At 46.5% G+C, this 22811-nt stretch overlaps 1 protein-coding gene across 1 annotated transcript; it reads left to right on the top strand.

Annotated features, from left to right (window-relative positions):
- Positions 1-11972: 11972 nt before the first annotated feature.
- LOC122367280 (ammonium transporter Rh type A-like) lies at positions 11973-22476 on the top strand. The gene is made up of 10 exons (XM_043340245.1): positions 11973-12589; positions 14633-14816; positions 15734-15836; positions 16130-16177; positions 16986-17127; positions 17491-17654; positions 18125-18262; positions 20709-20842; positions 21161-21339; positions 21785-22476. Exons 1-10 carry the CDS (start codon positions 12376-12378, stop codon positions 21925-21927), a joined length of 1449 nt encoding a protein of 482 aa, XP_043196180.1. The 5' UTR covers positions 11973-12375; the 3' UTR covers positions 21928-22476.
- Positions 22477-22811: the final 335 nt, after the last annotated feature.

The raw sequence follows: 22811 nt of genomic DNA, 5'->3' as shown, positions 1-22811 counted from the left end.
GCCTGAGAGGCATGCTAGCCCGCAATGCACCAGCCGTAGTCCCCTGCAGCGTAGGCAACCCGCATGGCACCTATGCATTGGTAGCGTTGAACGCACGCCGGCCGGCCGTTCGAATTGATAGAAACATTGTTTTAATTAGCAATGCAATGACAAGAAGTCATCAACAATTATCATCTTTGTTCATTCAAAATGTTTCATAAAAACCTGCATAATCCATATACGTTATGCAGTACAGTGCACACTAATACCGTCTGAACGAGGTTATATTGTTGCAGTTACATCCAATTTATTAGGGATACTGGTGATACATACAATGCGAATAATGTAAAGGTCCGACATCAATGTTAACTGATATACATATTTACGATTGAATTTCGGAAAATAAACAATTGCATAAAGATGCATGAACACTAATATCTATGTACTCGTTTTTGCACTCTTCCGAAATGTGATTTGCGGCGTATCTGTTTTGGAAGTAGATGTCCTTCGCAGAGGCTGGCGAAGACCTTTACAGTGCGTTTCTATTACTTTGCTGTGAAATATTTTCCCCCGCCAACACGGACCATAGACGTTGGGTCGCGGCTGCATAGGGCGCGCCCATCCGCCGAACTAACACATTATCGTCCATCATAACTGGAACACCCGATCTCATCACATGTAAATCGTTCGAAATCGCCCCCAGCGCCATAGGCCGTTCAATCGCCATATTTTATAGACGTCATGAAAGTGACATGTTGCAATATGGAAACACTCTAGCAACATGCACGCTGTCAGACATAGCTGACCGCTGGGAGCTCAACTGGTCATTTAAGCATCATTAGTGTCTGTCGGAATGCGGACACAAATGGATCAGAACTCGGCATTGGTAGAGTTATTGCCAACAGGGAGCGGTAGAACAACGGGCTTTCCCAATTGATTACACTTTCGTCGGATCAGCAGCTCTGAGGGATCCAGCGGGGAGGAGGCATTCGTGACATAGGCATGTCCCTCCCGCAGCGCCCAAAGTTGATGAAAGTTTGTCATTGCCGGCGTAGATAGAAAATTAAGCAACTTTTGTTAGAAAACAGTTGTTTTTTATTACGTGCGCAGCGATCCACAGGAAGCAAAATCCGTCGAGTATTTTTTATGGAATTTGGAGAACTTTTTACAAAGTATATGCAGTACGCACTCTGCAGCGTCCGATACCACCTTTTTGGACAAACCAAGGATCACATCTATCTAGGCCTACCTTACCTTTCTTCTTGCTTTGCACACCTTTTTTAAGGGATCCACTGTGGACAATTAAGCCTACTTAAAAGTATTCGCAAGTCTTGAAATCTTTATTCCTCAGCCTTCCTTTCCTTGTGCTGCCAGTTCTACTCTCTGATAAAAACTCACTCTGTCCCTAAGTGGCGGCTCTGCTCGGTGGGAGGGACGACGGCCGTCTCCGGCGGCGGTGTCGTGTCACCCGTCGGCGCCATTACGCGCCCGATGAAGGGCGGCCTCCCGCGGGTATCAGCCGCGACAGAGGAGCCTCACGGGCCGCCGGCGGCGACAGTGGACCCGGCGCCGGTCCCGGCGGCGCCGCTAATCCCCGACACGGCCGCACCGCCATCCGTCTCCATTAGCGTGTCGCCAGTGGTCTGGGACCGACACGCGCCGCGCCCGGCACCACCGCCGGCGCCGACACCGCCCCCACCGCCGTCCGGCGCCGCGCCCGGCGTCTGCAGAGGCATCCACCTGCCTCCCACCGCCCACCGCCCACCGCTCACCGCCTGCCTCCCACCGCCTACCGCCCACCACCCACCGCCCACCGCCCACCACTCACCACCCACCGCTCAACGCCCACCGCTGCATGCCGTGCCACCCATATTAAAGTCACCACCGCGTCAGCCACCAGCACTCTGCATTCTATTTTATGCACGACTGACCTCCGAATGACGTCAATCTGGCGCTCAAAACAGGCGTGATGGGACAAGAAAACCAAAGAAAACATCTGCTGTTGATATGCGTGATGTTACGTCGGAAATTTAAAGCCAAGCCTAGTTTAAATGCACACAAAAAGACATGTTATTGAGGTATGTGGAAGTGTGTGACCTAAACGTGCATCATCATCAGCAGTGTTCTCATGTGCTGGATTTTTCTATTGAGCATCTCAAAAACCGCAAGCGGCGCCCTCCGGGCTCACCTTCCTCGTCTCCTGGCGGCCCCGTCTCTTCCCATTCCCCGTTGACAGAATGGCTTCACTATGGGGCCGCTTCAGTGAGGCCCCGCTGCCGCCGGCGAATAATTTACAACTGACGACGCAACAAGAGCCATTGTCAAGAATTCCTGAGAGGAAAAATCCGACGGGAAAACAGAATGATGCCGGAATTGGCAGCCTTAAATGTGAGCCGGGAGCCGTCGGCGCGGCGCCCCAGTCGGACCTGGTACGGAGCGCGTGCAATCAGCGGCTCCTAACGGCGGATCGGTGGAGCTGCTCAGTCCGACAGCCGCCCCGACGCAGGCCGCGCAGAAGAGAAATGCCTTCCGAGTACCAAATCAGTGCAGCTCAAGCCGCATCTCGTAGCCTCGCTTCCTGACAACGAGATCTAGTCGATGGGAAAACGGGGAATAGTATTGTAATCCGTCTCAAGATGTGCTTTTGCGTGTAGCATGTGCTCGTCTCGTTGTGAAAAACGTAATTCTGACACATCCAATTACATTATTGATTTGGCTCGGTTTGATCGATTTTAGAGCATGTCGAAGCTCAGCAATGAAACGTGGATTTGATAAGGACACATTTTTACATACCGACTACGCCCTATTCGAATTTCGATAGTCAAACTGTAAATTTCTCGCCTATCTTCCTTCTTTTTTAGATGTCGTTGACGGGTTGACGTCTATATTAGCTGACCTTTTATGTTAGAAAATAGCACACGGTCCTAAGTCTTTCAGAGTCATTAAAAACTTATAAGCCACCTCCTATAATGGCAGCATTAAAGGCAGTATGCCAGAGCCAGCAGAACCCGACAAACACACGACCAACCTCGATGCACCTGCTTGTGAGCTTTTGGTGTGTTGTGTTTTGTGAGTACTACTCGAATTTTCATATCAATTACACCATTGTAATTTGCATATTTTTTTTTCAAAACACGATAAGATTATTCCTAATTTTATATTTTATTACCTCGCTATGTTTCCATTCCTATTTTAAATTTCATTACCTCACTATGTTTCCATTTTCATTATGAGTTGAATTTACATTACCTATGGCTAAATTTCATGCTGATTCTACAAAAACGTCGCTAAAATCTTTTCTAGACAATCTTGTAGCGTTGGGTCGTAAGACTCTTATATATCAAAGTTGAGCCAGTACTTGCCAAGAACACGTTGAAGCTTGGGGCCACTTTAGTGTCCCGCTGCACCCATAACGCTATTTTGGTCGCCGGTGTCGACCAGTGCGCCGGACTAGCGGTCAATGCAGATGCGCCAAATGCACGCTGGTGCCAAATTTCGAAATAAAGACTCGTCCCAGTAAAACTTGATGCATATCATACGAGTTTCCCTGACTAGATTATAAGCATCAACGTTCGTTAATTATAACGAACGTCTTTTTTGTAGTTAGTTGTGAGTTTTTCTTTCACGGTTCTGACTGGCTGTACCGCATAAGGGCAACACATTTTTTTTCGGAAGTGCCCAAAAGTATAGGCATTTTATGCATGTACTGCACTTAGGTACTTAAATATACTTAAGTTATGCACATACAAAGTTTATCGATGGATACAGTTGGTTTATATCCAGTCCAGCAGCTCATATCTGACGGCTTCTCTTCACCGGTGAGTGGGCACAGCTCCTGTGTCGACTCCCGGGCCGGTCGGCTGCAGTGTTATCGGTACACCGCCGCCTCTGCGGTGCGCCCGGGCGCCTCATTGAAACACAGCAGGCCGAGACCGCGCCGGCCCCTCACACCACCTGAACTGATGGATCAGGCTTACCAAACGTGTTTGTCTTGCCATTTATCTCCATACCCCTGGACAGTATACTCCGGGGACGAATTACTAGGCGCCGGTCTCAGATAGTAAGACATATCGCCCATTTGATTTGATGTTATGCAGGGGTTGAGCCACTATGAACAGATGGTCCGGGGTAATGATGCACTGAATGATTTTTACACTTGCTGTCACGCCTTTTTATCATCTTGTAAAAAATGTTTTGTTTAGGCTGGCCTAGTTTTATCAACAAATCTTTATAAACATCTTCCATGCAATGGAACAACAATCATGAAGAGTGCTATATAATGTTTTCATGCACTCATTATGCATGTAGTACAATAATGTAGGCATTTAATAATGCATGCAACATTTGCTACGGTAAAAGTAGCAAGCAGGTGAACTTTCACTGAACTTTCGCTTGGCTACATCGTATAGTGTCGGTAAGTGTCGGTACATCCCTTTTTACGACACCAGAACGGTCCATCTACATCACCACGCTGACCGAGTGGCTCCACCCCTGCCCTCACTTTAATCACCTCAATCAATCAGGCGTTCTCGGTGCCGGCCGAGACTGGCTGTCCAGTCTCCCCCGCCCTGCCCCGGTCCCCGGGGAGCGGTCGCCGATGTCAGCCGCGCTGCCCCGGCCAGTCGACAGGACTGATGAAATGGCCACCGGCCGAACCCCCCACCGATCCACCGTGCTGCACCCGCGGACACACAGAACAGACGTATGGGGGACTCGCATGCGATGGGAGGGGGAGGGATGCCCATTACTAATCACAATACCCGTACCAGTTCGCAGCGATGGTGTATATGTATGTGTAACCTAATCCCCAAGGAGGCATTTGTATGCAAGCTGCTGTGAAGATAGTGGAGGCATTAAGGTATTAGGAATTTTAAGTACGGTGTTCAAGGTGGCGTTTATTGTAGCATTTTTCATGACACATAATGTCTTTCGTGATAGAGCTCGGAAGAAGAAAGAAAGAAAGAAAGAAAGAAAGAAAGAAAGAAAGAAAGAGAGCGAGAGAGAGAGAGAGAGACAGACAGACAGACAGACAGACAGACAGACAGACAGACATACAGACAAACAGACCAGACAGACAGACAGACCAGACAGACAGACAGACAGACAGACAGACAGACAGACAGACAGACAGACAGACAGACAGACAGACAGACAGACAAACAAACAGGAAAAAGAAAGAGAGAGAAAGAGAGAAAGAGAGAGAGAGAGAGAAAGAGAGAGAGAGAGAGAGAGAGAGAGAGAAGAGAGAGAGAGAGAGAGAGAGAGAGAGAGAGAGAGAGAGAGAGAGAGAGAGAGAGAGAGAGAGAGAGAGAGAGAGAGAGAGAGAGAGAGAGAGAGAGAGAGAGAGAGAGAGAGAGAGAGAGAGAGAGAGAGAGAGAGAGAGAGAGAGAGAGAGAGAGAGAGAGAGAGAGAGAGAGAGAGAGAGAGAGAGAGAGAGAGAGACATTTAGCGACACTGCGAATCACTGTCTCAGTCAAAGGCGGTCACCGAATCACATATTGGTTAGAAAAATATTTTTTTTTTGTCTAGCGTTGTGCATGAAAAAACCATACCTATTGTTAGGGTGAAATAATACTGAATGAAATGAGATAATGAAACAGCGTTGCATTCATGTCCAGAGTTATTACCCATGTTACCATACCGAACGAGGCCAAAATTTTCTTGTTTCGTAGGCAAAATCTAAACAGCTGCTATTCACTTCGACTAGCCCCGTAGCCGTATTGAGAGGTGGCACCAGGTCGCTCCGCCGGGCTGGCGCGGGACGCTAATTCTCGACTGAGGTGGGGGTTTGCGCCGCGGTCACGAACCGCCGCCAACTTCAGACCGACGACAAATCGAACGTGACGAAAACGCAGCCCAGCCGCCGCGTTTTTAGCTCGCAACAACTGCGATCAAAGAAATCCCGCTGAATAACTGCTTTTCAGAGCCCGGGAGCACGTCATTATACAGACGAAAGCAGCCCCGGGGCCCCGGTACGCGGATGTCATCCGCCTTTGTGTGAAAGTGAAAAGGCTGGACACATAAGCTCAGCTCGTTTTAAATGATCTCCCAGTTTTGGAAAAAACATAGTTGGTATAAAATACATATGATTTAGCCCAATTTCACGCCAACGCTGATCGGTGAAGATTATTATTTGTTTCTTACAAAATCATAAGCGATGGCAGCAATACGGATAAAGCCGTTTGAGTGTCCGTTATGTGCTTGCTTACCTCTGGAGAAATGAACTGAAGGAACTGAAAACGGAGTTAGCATGGAATGGCCACTGTTTCATTTCAGTGGTCAATGATAGTAGGCACAGTGCATTGAACCTCATGAAAAGGCCAGGCTGGTATAAAGAGAGGCGGGATCTGCAATTAGGCGTCTATCTATGTGGGCATGTTGAACCTGATCGCTAACTTGTCCCGCAATCTTGTTAACTGGCTGAACACTATCTCGTTTACCGAATTTTTCGGTTCGAACGACAGAGGCCGGTCTTTGGCATGGCCGCCGGCCGGGTCTCTGTAAATTTATAGGTATAACATCGGTTTAAGCGTTTGATGAAAGTGTTTTTATTTATGTACATAATTGACCATTTTCCTGAATGTAAGTAGGTACACTTTCTTCATAACTCATAAAGCCTCATATAAAAAACAACAAGCTTAACAACAAACTAAAAAAAGCCGCCCCATTCAAGTCAGCACCTTACATTGACGATAGCATAAGCTTTCACAAAACAATCGAATGGGTAGATAAGTTCAGTTAAATTGATCAGTAAGAAGCTCTCTCAGACGATTTTAGGACTAAAGTACGTATCGCTAAAGTACGTAGGACAAAAGTACGTATGCAAATGTTCGTACGCAAATATACGTAGGCGATAAAGTTCGTATGCCAAAAGTACGTACGCAAATGTTCGTACGCAAAAGTACGTATGCAAAAGTACGTAGTGCATAAAGTACGTATGTCAAAAGTACGTACGCAAATATTCGTACGCAAAAGTACGTATGAAAAAGTACGTAGTGCATAAAGTACGTATGCTAAAAGTACGTACGCAAATGTTCGTACGCAAAAGTACGTATGCAAAAGTACGTAGTGTAAAATGTACGTATGAAAAAAGTACGTACGCAAATGTTCGTACGAAAAAGTTCGTATGCAAAAGTACATAGTGTATAAAGTACGTATGCCAAAAGTACGTACGCAAATGTTCGTACGCAAAAGTACGTTTGCAAAAGTACGTAGTGTATAAAGTACGTATACCAAAAGTACGTACGCAAATGTTCGTACGCAAAAGTTCGTATGCAAAAGTACGTAGTGTAAAAAGTACGTATGCCAAAAGTGCGTACGGTTCGTATGCCAAAGTACGTAGTGTATAAAGAACGTATGCTAGAAGTAGGGTATAGTAGTGTAAGTTGAGCCACTTTTTCTTTATTGCTGCTCTGTTGCCATACTACAGGGAACTCATGATAAATTCATATACCAAATAATATAGCTTTGTCCATTTCGCCCATTTACTCATCGAGAAATTTTGCCATGCTTTGTAACAAATGCTCATTAAATAAAGAATAAGAAAGGTATTACACATTGATCAACTTAACCCAAGGGTGGGGTACGTACTTAATACCCTACGTGCATTTGCTATACGTACTTTTGTCCGTGACGTACTTTTGTCCACACGTAGGGTAGACCGGGGCAAGTCTCCCCGCCGAGGTAAAACGCCTCACCGATGTTTCTCGGAACTGGCAGGGTTCTGGGGAAAGATCCTCTCTTCTGTTAACCCGGCCGGGCCCGGGGGTAATTCCAACCACCGCAGCCCGGGGAGGGATGTTTTTCGCCCCCCTGTCTAACTCCGTAGATTAAGAGAGCTACGCAAACAAAAGCAATACCAAACGAAAGGTCCTTACGAGACGCTTCTAAAGCACCCAAAATTGTTGACCTCGGGTCAATTTTCGAGGTCAAGGTCAAAGGCAAAAACCGGCACATGTGTAGTGATCTCAAAGTGAGCGTTCTAGAGGACGGCAGGATGCATAAAACCGGTAAAATTGGGTGTCAAACAAAAGAAGAGAATCTGAGAATTCCGAAAATGTGCTCAACATCAAACGTCAAGGTCAAGGTCATGCTCAAAATTGACCTCAAACTTACACTTTTTCGTACATCTTGTGTGTCAACTTCCAAGATGTTTTGAAATGTTTTGAGGCTTATCACTTATCAGGTCCCTATTTGTGGTTCATCTTACGATACAAGGCTGCTCAAAGGTCAAGGTCATCGAAGAGAGTCCTTGCTAGAGACTATTTCACTGATTCAAGTTAGTAATAATAAATAAGACAATTTTGCCATCCGGAGGCTCTAAATAAAGGCTTAGAGGAAAATAGATGCCAGATTCGTGATCAGCGGGTACGAATCCATCATAAACGACTTTTGATGTGTCAAGGTCAACCAAAGGTCATTTGAGGTCACATGAGGTCAACATAAAACTTGCCCTTTTCCAAACAAAATATATATCATTCGACGCGGCTTGACAAGACAAATGCGATGGTACCACTGCCGTAGCTCTAGGACCATTTTTGTCGAAGTTATTTGCGAAAAACTAAAACCACAGCTCGGGGTCGTTGACCTGACCTCTGATCGCAGGTCACTAAAACTATTTTTGTATTTTTGTCTAGGTCAAATGCTACACAACCGTGCTCGTAATTTGTCTTTATCTTTAAAACTCTATTTTTAGCAGCTATTTGAAGTTCGCGTCTGTGACACCGAAGTTTGCCGTGCAGGGGTCTAGAAAAATCGACTCTGTGACGTCATCAATGGGGCTAGGTCCAATTTTTTTTATTTCAGAAGATGCCAAATTGATGGAAGAAAAGGTACTGAAAATTTCGCTTTCCTATCCCTAAGCGTTCGGGAGCTATCGGAAATATTCGCCAGGAGGGGGGCGAAAAACGCCCCCCCCGGGCCCGCGAGGGTTAATCTAGTGTATGGGGCTTCTTGCCTCAGGCCGTGGGGCGTTTTGCCCTGGGGTTGGGGCAAATTGCCCCATTTGCAGTTGCTTCACAAAGCACTTCCTAGCTGGGAGTTCGATCATAAGTGAATGAATTTGAGGGATGGAATTTAAAGTAAAATGTCCAAAGAACACATTGGGCACAAATTTGGCCTTCCAGGTGATGTGAGACAAAAGTAGGTACCTATGTAGCGAAATAAATTATCTGGGGCGTTTTGCCCAAGGCTACCCTACTTTATACCCTACGTACATTTGCTATACGTAGGCTTTTGTACGTGACGTACTTTTGTCCATACGTACTTTATACCCTACGTACTTCTGCGATACGTACTTTTGTCCGTGACGTACTTTTGTCCATACGTACTTTTTACCCTACGTACATTAGCTATACGTACTTTTGTCCGTGACGTACTTTTGTCCATACTTACTTTATACCCTACGTACTTCTGCGATACGTACTTTTGTCCCTGACGTACTTTTGTCCATACGTACTTTATACAGTACGTACTTCTGCGATACGTACTTTTGTCCCTGACGCACTTTTGTCCATACGTACTTTATACTGTACGTACTTCTGCGATACGTACTTTTGTCCTTGACGTACTTTTGTCCATACGTACTTTATATTGTACGTACTTCTGCGATACGTACTTTTGTCCCTGACGTACTTTTGTCCATACGTACTTTATGCTGTACGTACTTCTGCGATACGTACTTTAATCCTACGTACTTTTGCTTACGTACTTTTGTCCTACGTACTTTAGCGATACGTACTTTTGTCCGTAACCCCTCTCAGACTCCCTATTGTGATGCATTTACGACGACAGAGGCGCCATCTGGCAGGCAAGCTCGCCCTCGGGTGGTCGGAGGCACCACGGCCAGTGGATAGAGGACGCCAGAGCTCGCAGGAAGCCGACGAAAACGCAGCGCGGCAGGAGCCAAGGTACTGCAGACAGACAGGGAGCAGACGCTCCAGCCTAAGGTTCCGATCTTTTTCACATATCCTCAGGAAGCACCTGTCCCTCTCCTGGAACCCCGAAAACCCTGTTCAAGCCAAGACGGTCAAATCCGACATGAGCATTGAGCAACTCCTCGGGAGCAGGCTTAGAGGGTGTGGTGACGGGGATGTAAGGGCGGCTGTCTGAGGCGACCTCAGCCCCGGCGGCGCACCATGTTAGCCGTCCAGAGTACCTAGTCCAGACCAATGTCACCCTCTAATTCTTTAGATCCCGCGGCCCTTGAATGGTCTCGTTGGACTCCAATGGCCTAAGCAACACAAATGCTGATCGTCCCAAAATAAAAGGTACATTATCTAGCGCATGTAAGCATGATAAACACGATGGCGCCAAAATCGCTTGTATGCTAACACTTTTGCCGAAGGTGTTTATAAAGAAAAACGAACACCTAGTTATCGTGAGACACTTAAAGACCTCAGAGGTCTGTTGTTGCCCTGAAACCTTAGCAGCGGGTATCAGTCGTTGGGCTTGGGTCTATAACAGCTCACATGCCCGTCATTATCAGCCGTTTTCACGACGGGCTATCCGGCGAATGCACCTATAAATTTGATCAAGTCTGCACCAAATCTCTTTCACAACAAAGATCTTCATATCATGAATTTCTTTCAGTGATTTAGTCCAAAATAATAGGTATCTGATCGTTTGAGAAAATGAGGTATATAAGCATCTCTGCAACTCTTTGCAACATACGATCTTTATCTTACGATCATTTTCCTACGATCTCCTTACATAAGTCCATTTTCTTTACGATCTTATGTTTACGAGCTTTTGTCTTACGATCTTTTACAACATATGATATTTATCTTACGATCATTTTCCGACGATCTTTTTCCATAAGATCTTTTGTCTTACGATCTTTTGTCACGTAATCTTTAGTGACCCTTAGTGACCTGACCTCTGTAACCTGACCTAGTAGCAGTGACTTCTTCAAGCAGCATATCTATAAGCAAACGACGCTTTATCGATGATTTTCGACAACATGCCTTTTACTCGATGTCATAACGCATTCCCAAGAAAGTCGTAAACGGTTAAAAATGCAAGCTTTGACCTGACCTGTGACGTCATCGGTGGCCCAGTGGTCGATGAAGTTAATTTTCCCTGGATGGTTTTACAAAGCTATCGATCGTCATGTGAGTTTTGTAAATCCGGTCAGTATCGAACTGTCGGAGATACGAGGGGGGATAGCCTCCCCCACCGGTCACATTATAATTAGACCCCACCAGGGCGCGGGTTTACCTTTCTGAGCATAACAGGTTATTATAGGAACCTATGTCATATATACCAGGACCCCCGTAGAGTCTTCACAAATAATTGCATTCAACTAGTTTCGTTCCTTATTCCAAAAATGTGTCGTCAGACGTCAACAATGCCAATAAGCACAAAGTCGCGCGTTGATTGCATTTTCCAGTCACGCGCAGGAATGCGTTATAGGCTAGCTCTGGCAGGTGTGGAGTTATTTGTTTTTGTCGCTCCGGGCGGCGGGCGCCGCCGCTGGATGATACCGGCGCGGAGCAGCCGCGACGATATGGGACGATCACCGACATTCTGGTCACTTCATAATGCGGCACCAATAATACCTATACAGGATGCTACTGGATACACTGTTATTACATGGTTACCGTTTATCGGAAAATATTAGTACCGTTTCCAGCACTTCTCTAAATATGTAAGCCTTGAACCCTGAATCTGTAGATAAACTAACCTCACCGCAAAATGACAGAAAATAAATAAATAAACTACAGACAAAATAAAACAGTCTCATCAAATCAAGGTTTATTCAGCCTTCAGGCGCGCCGCCAACATATTCCATGGCGACCTTTTCAGTTCACGCGAGGAGCTCATGTGGAGCGAACGAACAAGAACAAGATAAATGAGAGACATGGAACCAAAACGTAAAAAGCTGACCTTGAGACGGGACAAGCCCACGGGTCGAGCCTCCCAGATGCCCTTGAAGATGACCGCAGCACCGGGAGAGGCCGGGTGGGGTAGGACCGATCTATTTGGTGGCTCGGTGGGCAGACCCGAAGTCAGCGGCAGCAGACGGTGGGCGGGTCAAGACGAGCCTCCGCACTGGCGCCGTGCCTCCGCCCCTGATGCCCGCTGGCACTGACGGCGACGCCTCCTTCTGGCTCCCGAGACGCGTCCGCTCAGTTGTGATGCCAAGGAGCTAGTCTCTGTGTCATTTTCTGTTCGCATCTCCAGTGAGCTAACCGCCTACCGCAGTCCTTTTCGCAAACTTAATTCGTTTCGGCTACCAGTCTGCCGTCTCAACCACATTCCTAAACGTCTCTGTCCCGTCTCCGTCCCGTCTCCGTTTCTCTCCGTTCCGTCTCCGTCCCGTCTCCATCCCGTTTCTCTACACCGTTTCCTTCTTCCTATCTCATCCCATCCTGTCCCATCTCCGTCCCGGTTGTGATGGGGGCGTCGGTGGCGCTGCGGTCGCGGCACGGCCTGCTGCTCTGCCTGCTGCAGTTGGTGTTTATCGGGCTGTTCGCGGCTCTGGCCGTCTACCACCCGGACGCCGATGAGACTCGGACCGTCTACCACCCGGACGCTGATGAGACTCGGACAGGTCACGGAGACCATGAGACCACGTCGGACGGCGCGGCCCACTCGAGGATCTACCCCAGTGAGTGGAGAGGAATGGAACGCGCGGGGAAACTGGGTGGAGCGTCATCAGAGGGCACGTAAATCGAGAACACATTCGGACTGGTCGAGATAGGAACTACGATTCGAATGGGATTTTTAATTAACTACATTGCTGCTTTTCCTGATATGGAGTCATGAAAAGTTACAATTATTACAGAATGTTTTGAACTTTTGGTGTTATCACAATGCTTGCAACAAACACCCTACCCATTGCTTTTCGGGGATCGTTACCTATAAACAAGGATAAATGACAGTCCATTCATCAGATAAATGAGCAGTGTATAGAACTACAGTACAACATTCATACGAGTTCTTGCGATGCTTACGACTCTGGCATTTCTCGGTGGACGGTTTTACGTTTTTACGGCCTGTAACATTTTGCTGGAGCGAAGGTTTGTGTCTCATGGCATATTTGACTCAAAGGTTTATTTATTTATTTATTTATTATTTTATTTTTCGGTTCACCCAACAACCACAAACAAGTGGGCATTACAACGGGAACTGGCAAAAGCACAGATAACACAGCCTCGCACCGTTCGCACATATCATACAAGATTGTTAACATTTGCAATTCACACTTATGCGGTTGACACCCATAAAGTTTAGCATAAAGTTTAGCATAAAGCTTCCCGCTGGAAACAACTCAATGGCGATATACCTATATCCTGCATATGTAATTGGTATGCATTAAATATGGGCCGGTTAATGCGAACACGCTCAATTCATTATCCTAAGAGATTTTTTTGTAGAGATGCCCGCTGGATGCGCATTAAAGGCAATTAAATTCTGACGACAGCATGAGCATCTCCCTATTGAACCGGAAAAATACTGGGAACAACCGACGCTGACGGGGATTGCTCTTCGCACACGGATCTTTCGTTCGTACTAATTAATTAGGGGGCTGTCTTGGAGTTTATCGCAGCTACGGATACACTTATTTCTTCAACCGGATGTCCCATAATTAATTAAATCACGTCAACGTCAAGCTGATTTATTAACATATACCTTTGCACGCGTAGGGAGCTGTGTGTGTGCGTGCATGCATGAATGCGAAGGCAGATGATCACTTGTTTGTGGCTGGAGTGGTAACACAGAGACATCGTAACTTTGAAATACCAAACCAATGCCAATGCCCAAACTATGCCTTACATAATACATATATGTAGGACACTCTGATTCATTTTAACTTTCACAATATAACAGCCCGCACCCTGAAGTAGGTACAGTCCACCGCAGAAGTAATGTGCGGTTTCAGTCGTGGTTATGCTTTCCTTCTGTATCTTAGGAACGACTTGCCAGACTAAAATGACACTTGGAATGTAGCTTGCATGTATCGTCATCCTTGCAGCTGCAAGTTTATCATGTATCTACTCCTGGATCACTCCGTATTTAAAAATCGTCAGTCCGTTGAGATTGGTAAAATCGAACATTACTTCAGCGGTGGGCTGTACTGAGAAAACAGTGCACACAAAACACTAATCTGTGTTATATCGCAACTAAAAGTATGCTCTCGCACTTATGCATTATGAATCAGCATCTCGACTCAAAGATGTTCAGTAAGTATTTGATTTTTTATGGGGGAATTATTTTGAGATGCTAATGCACACAGAAAAATATTGACACCGTTAGCGGTGTAATTGCACAGTACATATCTGAGCACTTGAGGAAAGTTAATTTAGTCCCTTCCCCGCTTAAATTACTCGCGCTTCCAAATGAACACCAGGAAGAAGGTAATAGAACACTGTTAGGAGGGTTGGGTGTTTTACTACATGTAGCAAAACACCCAACCCTCCTAACAGTGTTCTATTACCTTCTTCCTGGTGTTCATTTGGAAGCGCGAGTAATTTAAGCGGGGAAGGGACTAAAATAACTTTCCTCAAGTGCTCAGATATGTACTGTGCAATTACACCGCTAACGGTGTTAATATTTTTCTGTGTGTGGCTCAATCAAAAAAAGTTTCTCGACTTTAGTAAGAGCATTCGGCTCTGGCGTTGGCTGAGTCCAGCTTTTTGCTCCGTTACAGTGTTCCAAGACGTCCACGTGATGATTTTCATCGGTTTCGGTTTTCTGATGACGTTTCTGAAGCGCTACGGTCTGAGCTCGGTCAGCGTCAACTTCCTGGTGGCCGGCCTGGTGCTGGAGTGGGCCATCCTCGTCAACGGGCTCTTCCACCTGCACCACGGCAAAATCCAGGTGGATGCCAACAGGTGAGGTATGGGTAGGGTGAAGGTAGGGTTGAAGATGAGTTATTGCTAAAACAATAATAAATGAAAGATACACAAATGAGTGATACATGGCTCTTGCACCTGAGGCCACGTTACGCCATGAAAGGCACCGCCGTGCTTTATTTGCTTGTTTTTTCCTCGAAATTATGTTCTTTCTATTCTGTCTTAAAAATTAATAATTGATATAGGTATGTGTACCCTGGTATTTTAGGTTCAAGCCCGTTCTCTGACCTTATATGGCAAATAAACCGGTAATAGCCTCTCCTTCTCGTCTTTTATTACCTCTGGACGCCTATAGCCGTTGACCTGAGCCTCAGGCCAGCCATATACCCACTTTGCGAACGGCTGCTGCGATCTATATTGCGCTCACGCAGCCTCTGGCAATCAGGCCACGGTGCTAGATAACAGCCGTTCGAGCTGCCGTCCGTTCACCTCGGCTCCGGCACCTCGGTTCATCCTGCGTAATGTAAACATAAAATATATTGATATAGGATAAACATGCCGTACATAAGAGTTAAGACTAAAAGACAGGCTTTCGCTGACGAGTATAATACGCACTGCGTATTATACTCGTCAGCGAAAGCCTGTCTTTTAGTCTTATGTACGGCATGTTTATCCTATATCAATATATTTTATGTTTACACGGTGATATTCCTTTTATATGGTATTTTACGATATGATATTATGATTTATGACATTCTTTTCATAATATTCACTATGATATTCCTTTTCAGCTTCATTTAGTGCGCTGGTGGTGACCGTTTCGCAATGCTGATTTCGATCCATTATTCTGTGCATATGAACTGGCAAAATATGTATACAAGACGTCAAGTAGGTATTTCGTTGCATAGTTTTTGTGCTCATTCCGTGCATATGCATGTCGTCTTTTTATCTTTCAGTCTTCTTGGGGCGGACTTCACGGCGGCAGCGGTTCTGATTTCGTTTGGAGTCGTCCTCGGCAAGACCTCCCCTTCTCAGCTGATCGTCATGGCCCTTCTCGAGGTAACATATCAATTGGAGACGGTGACACAGTTCCCGTCCAGATGAATCCTACATGGGCGGTACTTGGGCGTCCTACGTTCCCCTGGATGTGCTGAGAATTAATGTTATAACTCGTAATGCATTGTCTGCCGATTATGTCGATCATAGTTTTATCTCATGAATCTTGACGGAAAATAAAGAAGCCAAGCATTGTGTTATTCCATATATAAAACAAAATTTGATGTACTGATGGCGATGAAGCTATCAGTTTTCAACTTTCTATCAGTTCTTCAACTAATTCAACTTTCTTGCAGGTTCCGATTTTCGTCATCAACGAAGTGATTGGACGAAAATACCTGATGGTAAGTGCTTATGAGAACATGCTTTGACGATTTTCGATACGTCAAAATGAGCGGAGTGTTACCGGTAAATTGAAAAGAGTAGCATTGGTATCTTGCATTGCATGACAGTTTATTTTTGTCGGAAACTGGACATGAGTAAATATTTCCTGTTATCATATGCATAATACCTACAAGTATCATGATCATTCATTTTTTTGCGGTGATTGAATGAAAGCGAACGCTTTCATGTTACAATTAGTGTCGTAAAGTAGTTGTCTACTTTTGTTTAATTAATAATTAGGCATCTAATAAGTTAATATATTAATTAAATACGTTATTGCCGATCAATGGACTGCCTACCGTACAGAGAAGTAAGTAAGTTGAAGTAAAATTGTAGATTGGCGGAAAAAATAACTTCTTGGTTTTTATTTCGCTGTGTGCGATGTATTTGAGCGGCTATCCCAAACATTTGCTAGCGATGAAAGAAATGTCAGGTATATGTTTCTCCCAGCAGGAGAAATGGCTCCTAATGAGCAATGTTGTCAGCCCACCTATGGCGGGGTCCCCATGGGGTTATATAGCTAATGACGACATGCATCATATCTCCGGGCGGATGTTGTGGGAAGGACCGCTGACAACTTGTTTCATTACTGGTGGCCATCGGATCCGAGTCACCCAGGCGGTCATTGATTTGTGCTGGCACCGGCCGGTCTGCCGGGACTGGCTGCGACTCACATCAATACCTGCTGCATCGGCCGGCCGGCCGGTGAGCTGGCGGTGCCCTGACCTCCCGACCCTGACCTCCCGACCCTGACCTCCCCACCTCCAGGTCACCGACATGGGGGACTCCATGTTTGTGCACGCGTTCGGCGCCTATTTCGGCCTGGCTGTCAGCTTCGTGCTGTACAGAAAGGACAGCGATAGCGACAACGCCGGCTCCAGCAGTAACTCGGACCTGTTCTCAATGATCGGTGGGTATTCGGGTCGAGCCTTGATCGGCCATATCAAACGATGTTAGTACCCGATGTAACGGGTCGTCCTGAGTACATGTTGCTAGGTATACCCAGTGACATTGGCAATGACCAATGAGATCAATAGCGTCGAGCATTTTCGTCAGTGCAATCCATCGCATCGGACCTTCGGTGAAACCGTAATGCGATCAATACAGCACCAAAGGATGGCTAGAGCCAAACAGACCCTAGACGGAACGCTTGCTCTTTTTGTGTTGGCTGTTGCAGTGAATATGAAATGCAATACTCGAAACCTGTAATTCGTGCATATTTGTAGGTGGCTTATAGCAAATAAAGCACGAACACAAAATCTCCTATCGTCAGGCACGCTGTTCCTGTGGTGTTTCTGGCCGAGCTTTAACTCCGCGCTGGCGGTCGGGGATGACCAGCACCGAGCTGTCATCAACACCTACCTGTCGCTGGCGGCCAGCTGTGTCACCACCTTCGCCGTGTCGGCGCTCTTCCACAGGCAGGGGAAGTTCACAATGGTTAGTGAGGTTAAAATTGGGATATTGCGATTTAATTAGACTACTTGATACAGCGGACCTGCTGATGACGCTTTGTGTTGACTGACGGCGGGCAAAAGCCGTCGATATTATCACCAAATATGCACGACCTATCCGCGTGTCTTGCTTCCATCAAAACTGGAGCCGCCTGTGTGTCACTACCGATGGACCGTGCTAGCGCGAATGTGCTTTTCCGCCGCTGAATAATGTGTCTAGACACCATAACGGACCACCATTCGTGCATGCTGCTATGGCCTTTGAGGCTTCGATCGCAACAGCTAAAGGAAGGGAATAGCTTCCAAGCCCATTCCAAAGTGCACCTCTTTGGCTTAGGTACAATAGTGAGACTGTACTGGTGAAAAGAAAAAAGGCAAAAGCCAGAGCACGTCCAGAACACGACTGTGGCAAAAGGTATCACTGACACCCCAAACCGTTCACCCCTCTCCACTTAGGAGCACGTGCAGAACGCCACGCTGGCTGGCGGAGTGGCGATCGGCACAGCGGCAGACATGGCAGTCCAGCCGGTCGGGGCTCTGATCGTCGGCACCATAGCCGGAGCCATCTCAGTCGTCGGCTTCGAAAAAATCACGGTCAGAAAAAGCGCAGTGAATGGACATCAGTAGGATAAAGGCCTTGATATGAATGTTTCAGACAGAATTAACAGACAAAAGATGTAATGTTTCTCTAAGATAATGTTGGAAGTCAGTATAAGGCAGTGCTGCTAAGCACTTAGCAACAGCAGGAGATAGCGGCTGGGAAAACTAATGAGAAAAGCTCCTGTTTCTTTGTTCATCTGATGACCAGCCACACGGTTAAAGGTAGTGTGCCAGCTTTCTTGGACCGTATGGAGTTAACCCGCGCCCCGCTGGGCTATTCAGCCATACGCGCCCTGCTGGGGGGGGGGGCAGATTCTGCCCCCCCTGTCTAACTTCCGAACCGATGGTCGTAGAAAGACGGGGAAAACGGCAATCGAAAGCTCTCAACGAGGCGGATCTAAAGAACCCAAGTTTTTTTGCTTAAGTAGGTCAGAGGTCAGGTCAAGGTCAGGTCAAGGGTACAAAATGCAAGTTTCTACAGTATCGGCCTTGCACCGTAGTTGCCGAAGAATGGACTGCGACTGATTGCCCAAAACGTGTTCTTAGACTACCAAGACAATATTCGTTACATACAATGTCATTCAAAGGTCAAGGTCAAGGTCAGGTCAGGTCAGGTCAGGTCACCAAAACCAAAATATAGAAAAGGGCATATGCGACACATGTTTTATGGGTCATTTTACTCATAGAATTCAATAGGCACACTCAATAGGTGATATGGACCACCTCTGGATGAATTTCAGGTCGAGGTCAGGTCAAGGTCAGGTCAAGTGAGGTCAAATTTTGAAGTTGGTTTTTAAGGCCTAAAAAGGTGTCTATCTGATGCAGTCTTTCACGGCGAATCGAATGGTGCTATTTTTATTTCCGTACGAGGTCTAGAACTTCCAAAAAAAAAATCATTTTTCAAAATTTTTGTTTGTCATGACGTCATAAAATTTTGAATAACTCCCACATTTTTGAACCGATTCTTCTAAAAATTGGTATGTAGGTGCACATAGACCACGTCTCTGACATATATTCCGGTTTTTTCGATACACTCAAAATTTTTGATTTTATGATTATTTTCCAAAAAAAGCCCGTTTTTTGAAAAAATTTGGGTCAAAATCCAAAATTTTCAAAAAACCGAGATAGCCATTTGATAGACAAAGTAGAATCACGTATAACCTTTTTTGTTACGTCTTGATTCGTTCAAAAATGAAGATGTTAGCGGCGTTTGAAATTTTGCCGTTTTTGAGGCGAAAATGGCGAACATGACGTCACTAAAACGTCAATTTCTCAAAAGTTTCCGACGGATTTCGCTCAAATTTTCAGGGAACGTGTCAAATTGATGTATGATAAGGTACTGAAAGTTTGACGTCGCTGGCGTAACGCGTTTGGAAGTTATTGGCAAAAAACGGGAGGGGGGCAGATTCTGCCCCCCCCCCCCCAGCGGGGCGCGGGTTAATGGCCCAGATAAGGAGAACCGGATTTTTAGAACTTATCCATACCTTTAAAACTCATGGAAACGTCTTAAATTCTTCAAATTTTGAGTACCCCAGTGCGAAATTCGCCCCGACGGGTTGTCGGTCGTACCCCAACCACATTTCACACCACTATGAACAATAAATGCACACACTGAAATCGCTATTACCGATATGCTCATCCAATCAAGTTTCGATAAACCCGTTCATCATCAGCTCCTGCGGTTTCGAACACGCCTGTTAGGTGGCTTCTGATGCTCGTCGAGGTCGGAATTTCCAAATACGCGTGGTGCGTCGGGCCGCGCGCTCTGACTTCGGCCAAGAAAAATGCGTCAGCTGATCATTGTCATTTCTGCCACTTGCTTGTGGTGAAATGGGGTCATAACTTATAAGACGGCTTTTTCATATCAATTATTTTACATAAAATCATATTTCAAACCATAAATAATGTTCGACAGCCAAATAAAAGAAACAATACCAATACGGGCTTACAGTTTAAGGCTCGACATTGTGTTGTCTACGATTAGACAGCTGATAACTCATTCCCGTACGTCGTATGGTCGTAACACTATAATGACCTTTGCTTATTGTCACAAGTGCGCCGCATTCGCGATTGTTGCCCGACGCCTGTTTGCAGGTGAGCCCACTACAGTTGTTGTACATATCTAAAAACCGAAAAACTTTTAGGCGAAAAAGGCACTATTCCAGGCCCATTTTTGATTTTTTTTTGCGATATTAGGTAAAAACAGAAGCTTCTTATCCTAGGAAAAATAAAATGGGAAATCTTTCAAAGGTGGCACACTACCTTTAACAACGGCACACTGCTGTCACTTCAGTGACACCGTGCAGAAAGCCGTTTCTGTATACTGACACCATGCACAAAGCCGTTTCTGTATACTGACCCTGCCCACACAGCCGTTCCCGTATACTGATCCAGCCCACACAGCCGTTCCCGTATACTGACCCTGTGCCTGTGCACACAGCCGGCGCTGGCCAAGCACTGCCGCGTGCACGACACGTGCGGCGTGCACAACCTGCACGGCCTGCCGGGCGTGCTGGCCGGCGTGGTGGGCGCCGTGCTGGCGGCGCTGGCCACTGAGGAGCAGTACCACTCCAGGTCAGCGAAAGTCCGGATCACCTGTGATCAATACGCGCTCTGTCCCGGCCGTAATTGGATTCACCGAATGACAGGAGGAGTGATCCGTCTCCCGACCACTCTGTCTTCTGTGTTTGTTTTTTGTTTGTTTTTCATTTGCTTTGATACACCGCGAAATTGGTAAATGTATGGTATACATAGATGTGATTAGGTACTTTGATCCCGAAAAGACCTGGTCATGGTGTGACCTTGACTTGACCCTGACGTGACCCTGACCCGGTCCCCACCTGACCTGACCCTGACCTGACCCTGACCTGACCCTGACCCGCTGTTCGGCAGTTTGTACGTGCTGTTTCCGGCGATGGCTCCTGCCTCCAACAGCTCCAGCTGGGAGCAGTTGCCGCCGGAGTGGGGCGTGGCTGCCGGCTCCGGTCGGTCGGCTGCGGCCCAGGGCGGTATGCAGATGCTCGCCCTGGTCATCTCACTCATCATCGGCGTTCTGGGCGGCGCGCTGACAGGTCAGTGGAACTGTCATCTGTCGCTGACAGATCAGTGGAACTTCCACCGGCCAGATCCCTACCGCTGGTCAAATCCCCGCCTCCAGGCTAGCAAAGCCCCTGAAGCTCGAGTCGGCGGTGCCATGTATGTGGACTTCCCTGAGGGTCGGGAAAGGGTTCGGTGGCCGACCTTAGACTGATTAATTAGCATCCTTAATCTAATTTTGACCCTCATTAGAAACGCAATCTGAAGCTGCGGTATAGGTATTGCTATTCAGATTCAGTGTTTGTTGCTCTTGACTTTGTAATCTAATCATGAGGCTGACAACCGTCTCTCTCTCTCTCTCTCTCTCTCTCTCTCTCTCTCTCTCTCTCTCTCTCTCTCTCTCTCTCTCTCTCTCTCTCTCTCTCTCTCTCTCTCTCTCTCTCTCTCTCTCTCTCTCTCCCTCCCTCCCTCTTTCAACAGGACTGATAATGCGGCTGAAGTGTTGGGACCAGCTGCAGACTGAGGATCTCTTCAGTGACCGCCGCTTCTTCGTGGTGCACTGTGAGGACGAACCGGAGGTCCCCCGCTCAGGTCACACCGAGGAGCCCGATACGAGGCTGTGAGAAACTGATGGTCGGCGGTGGACGGTTAGGTACTCTGCCCCGCTGACAGCAAACGACCGGCGACGGATGTATGGAGAAATGATGGAGTCTCAGGAGACTACTTTGGCTAGTGGATTGAGGGAGGGCGAGAGAGAGAGAGAGAGAGAGAGAGAGAGAGAGAGAGAGAGAGAGAGAGAGAGAGAGAGAGAGAGAGAGAGAGAGAGAGAGAGAGAGAGAGAGAGAGAGAGAGAGAGAGAGAGAGAGAGAGAGAGAAGTGGGCACGACTGGCAAAGTGAGTTATTCAGATTGACGATGAGGTATCGGCATGCTTAGTTGCACTGACGTTGACATGTTTTCGCGAGTTTCTGCTGGCAGCGACAGAGTTTAGGTGCAAGCGCTGAGCTCAGGCTCCATTGAATAAGTAGTAAGTTGTTACAAAATAGCGATCGGTGTCGGCAGGGTAACAAGATGCACATCAAAGTGTCCTCTAGATGCACATGCATATTGGTAGCATGCAAATATTGTGTTTGTGCATGTATCCATTGAATACATTGGTAACCTTCATAAAACATGCTGTTTACCTATAATGATTAATTATTGTAAGCACACTGCAGCGCATATCTTTATTAAAACGATTAAACCGCTTCTCTTGCGTGTTCGTAATTCAACATCACTACATCCGATAAATATGTGCGTATGGCTTCGGTAGACCGCGTTTGCGGGGCATTGATGATATGTCAATTGTCGTTATTGCAAGAGCTCCAATATTTCTACCTCTCCCCGTCTCCTCCCGTCTATATAATTACCCTCTAGTTCTCCTGTCGTTGTACCTCTGCACATCATCCCTGAGTTTGGTATATTTCCGAGACGTTAATGCAATCAACGTAAGGTCAGTCGGAAATGGC

Source organism: Amphibalanus amphitrite, unplaced genomic scaffold (genome assembly GCF_019059575.1).
Source record: "Amphibalanus amphitrite isolate SeventyFive unplaced genomic scaffold, NRLGWU_Aamphi_draft 000861F_arrow, whole genome shotgun sequence".
Lineage (NCBI taxonomy): Eukaryota > Metazoa > Arthropoda > Thecostraca > Balanomorpha > Balanidae > Amphibalanus > Amphibalanus amphitrite.
The sequence above is the reverse complement of the archived record's forward strand: the minus strand, read 5'-3'. Positions and strand labels throughout refer to the sequence as shown.

What these genes read in the sequence shown, in the direction of transcription:
- LOC122367280 (XM_043340245.1), top strand. Translation starts at nt 12,376, where the DNA reads ATGGGGGCGTCGGTGGCGCTGCGGTCGCGGCACGGCCTGCTGCTCTGC. An exon ending in GGACCTGTTCTCAATGATCG is followed by an intron (nt 17,128 to 17,490) that starts GTGGGTATTCGG and finishes TCCTATCGTCAG; the next exon opens with GCACGCTGTTCCTGTGGTGT. An exon ending in GGCAGGGGAAGTTCACAATG is followed by an intron (nt 17,655 to 18,124) that starts GTTAGTGAGGTT and finishes CTCTCCACTTAG; the next exon opens with GAGCACGTGCAGAACGCCAC.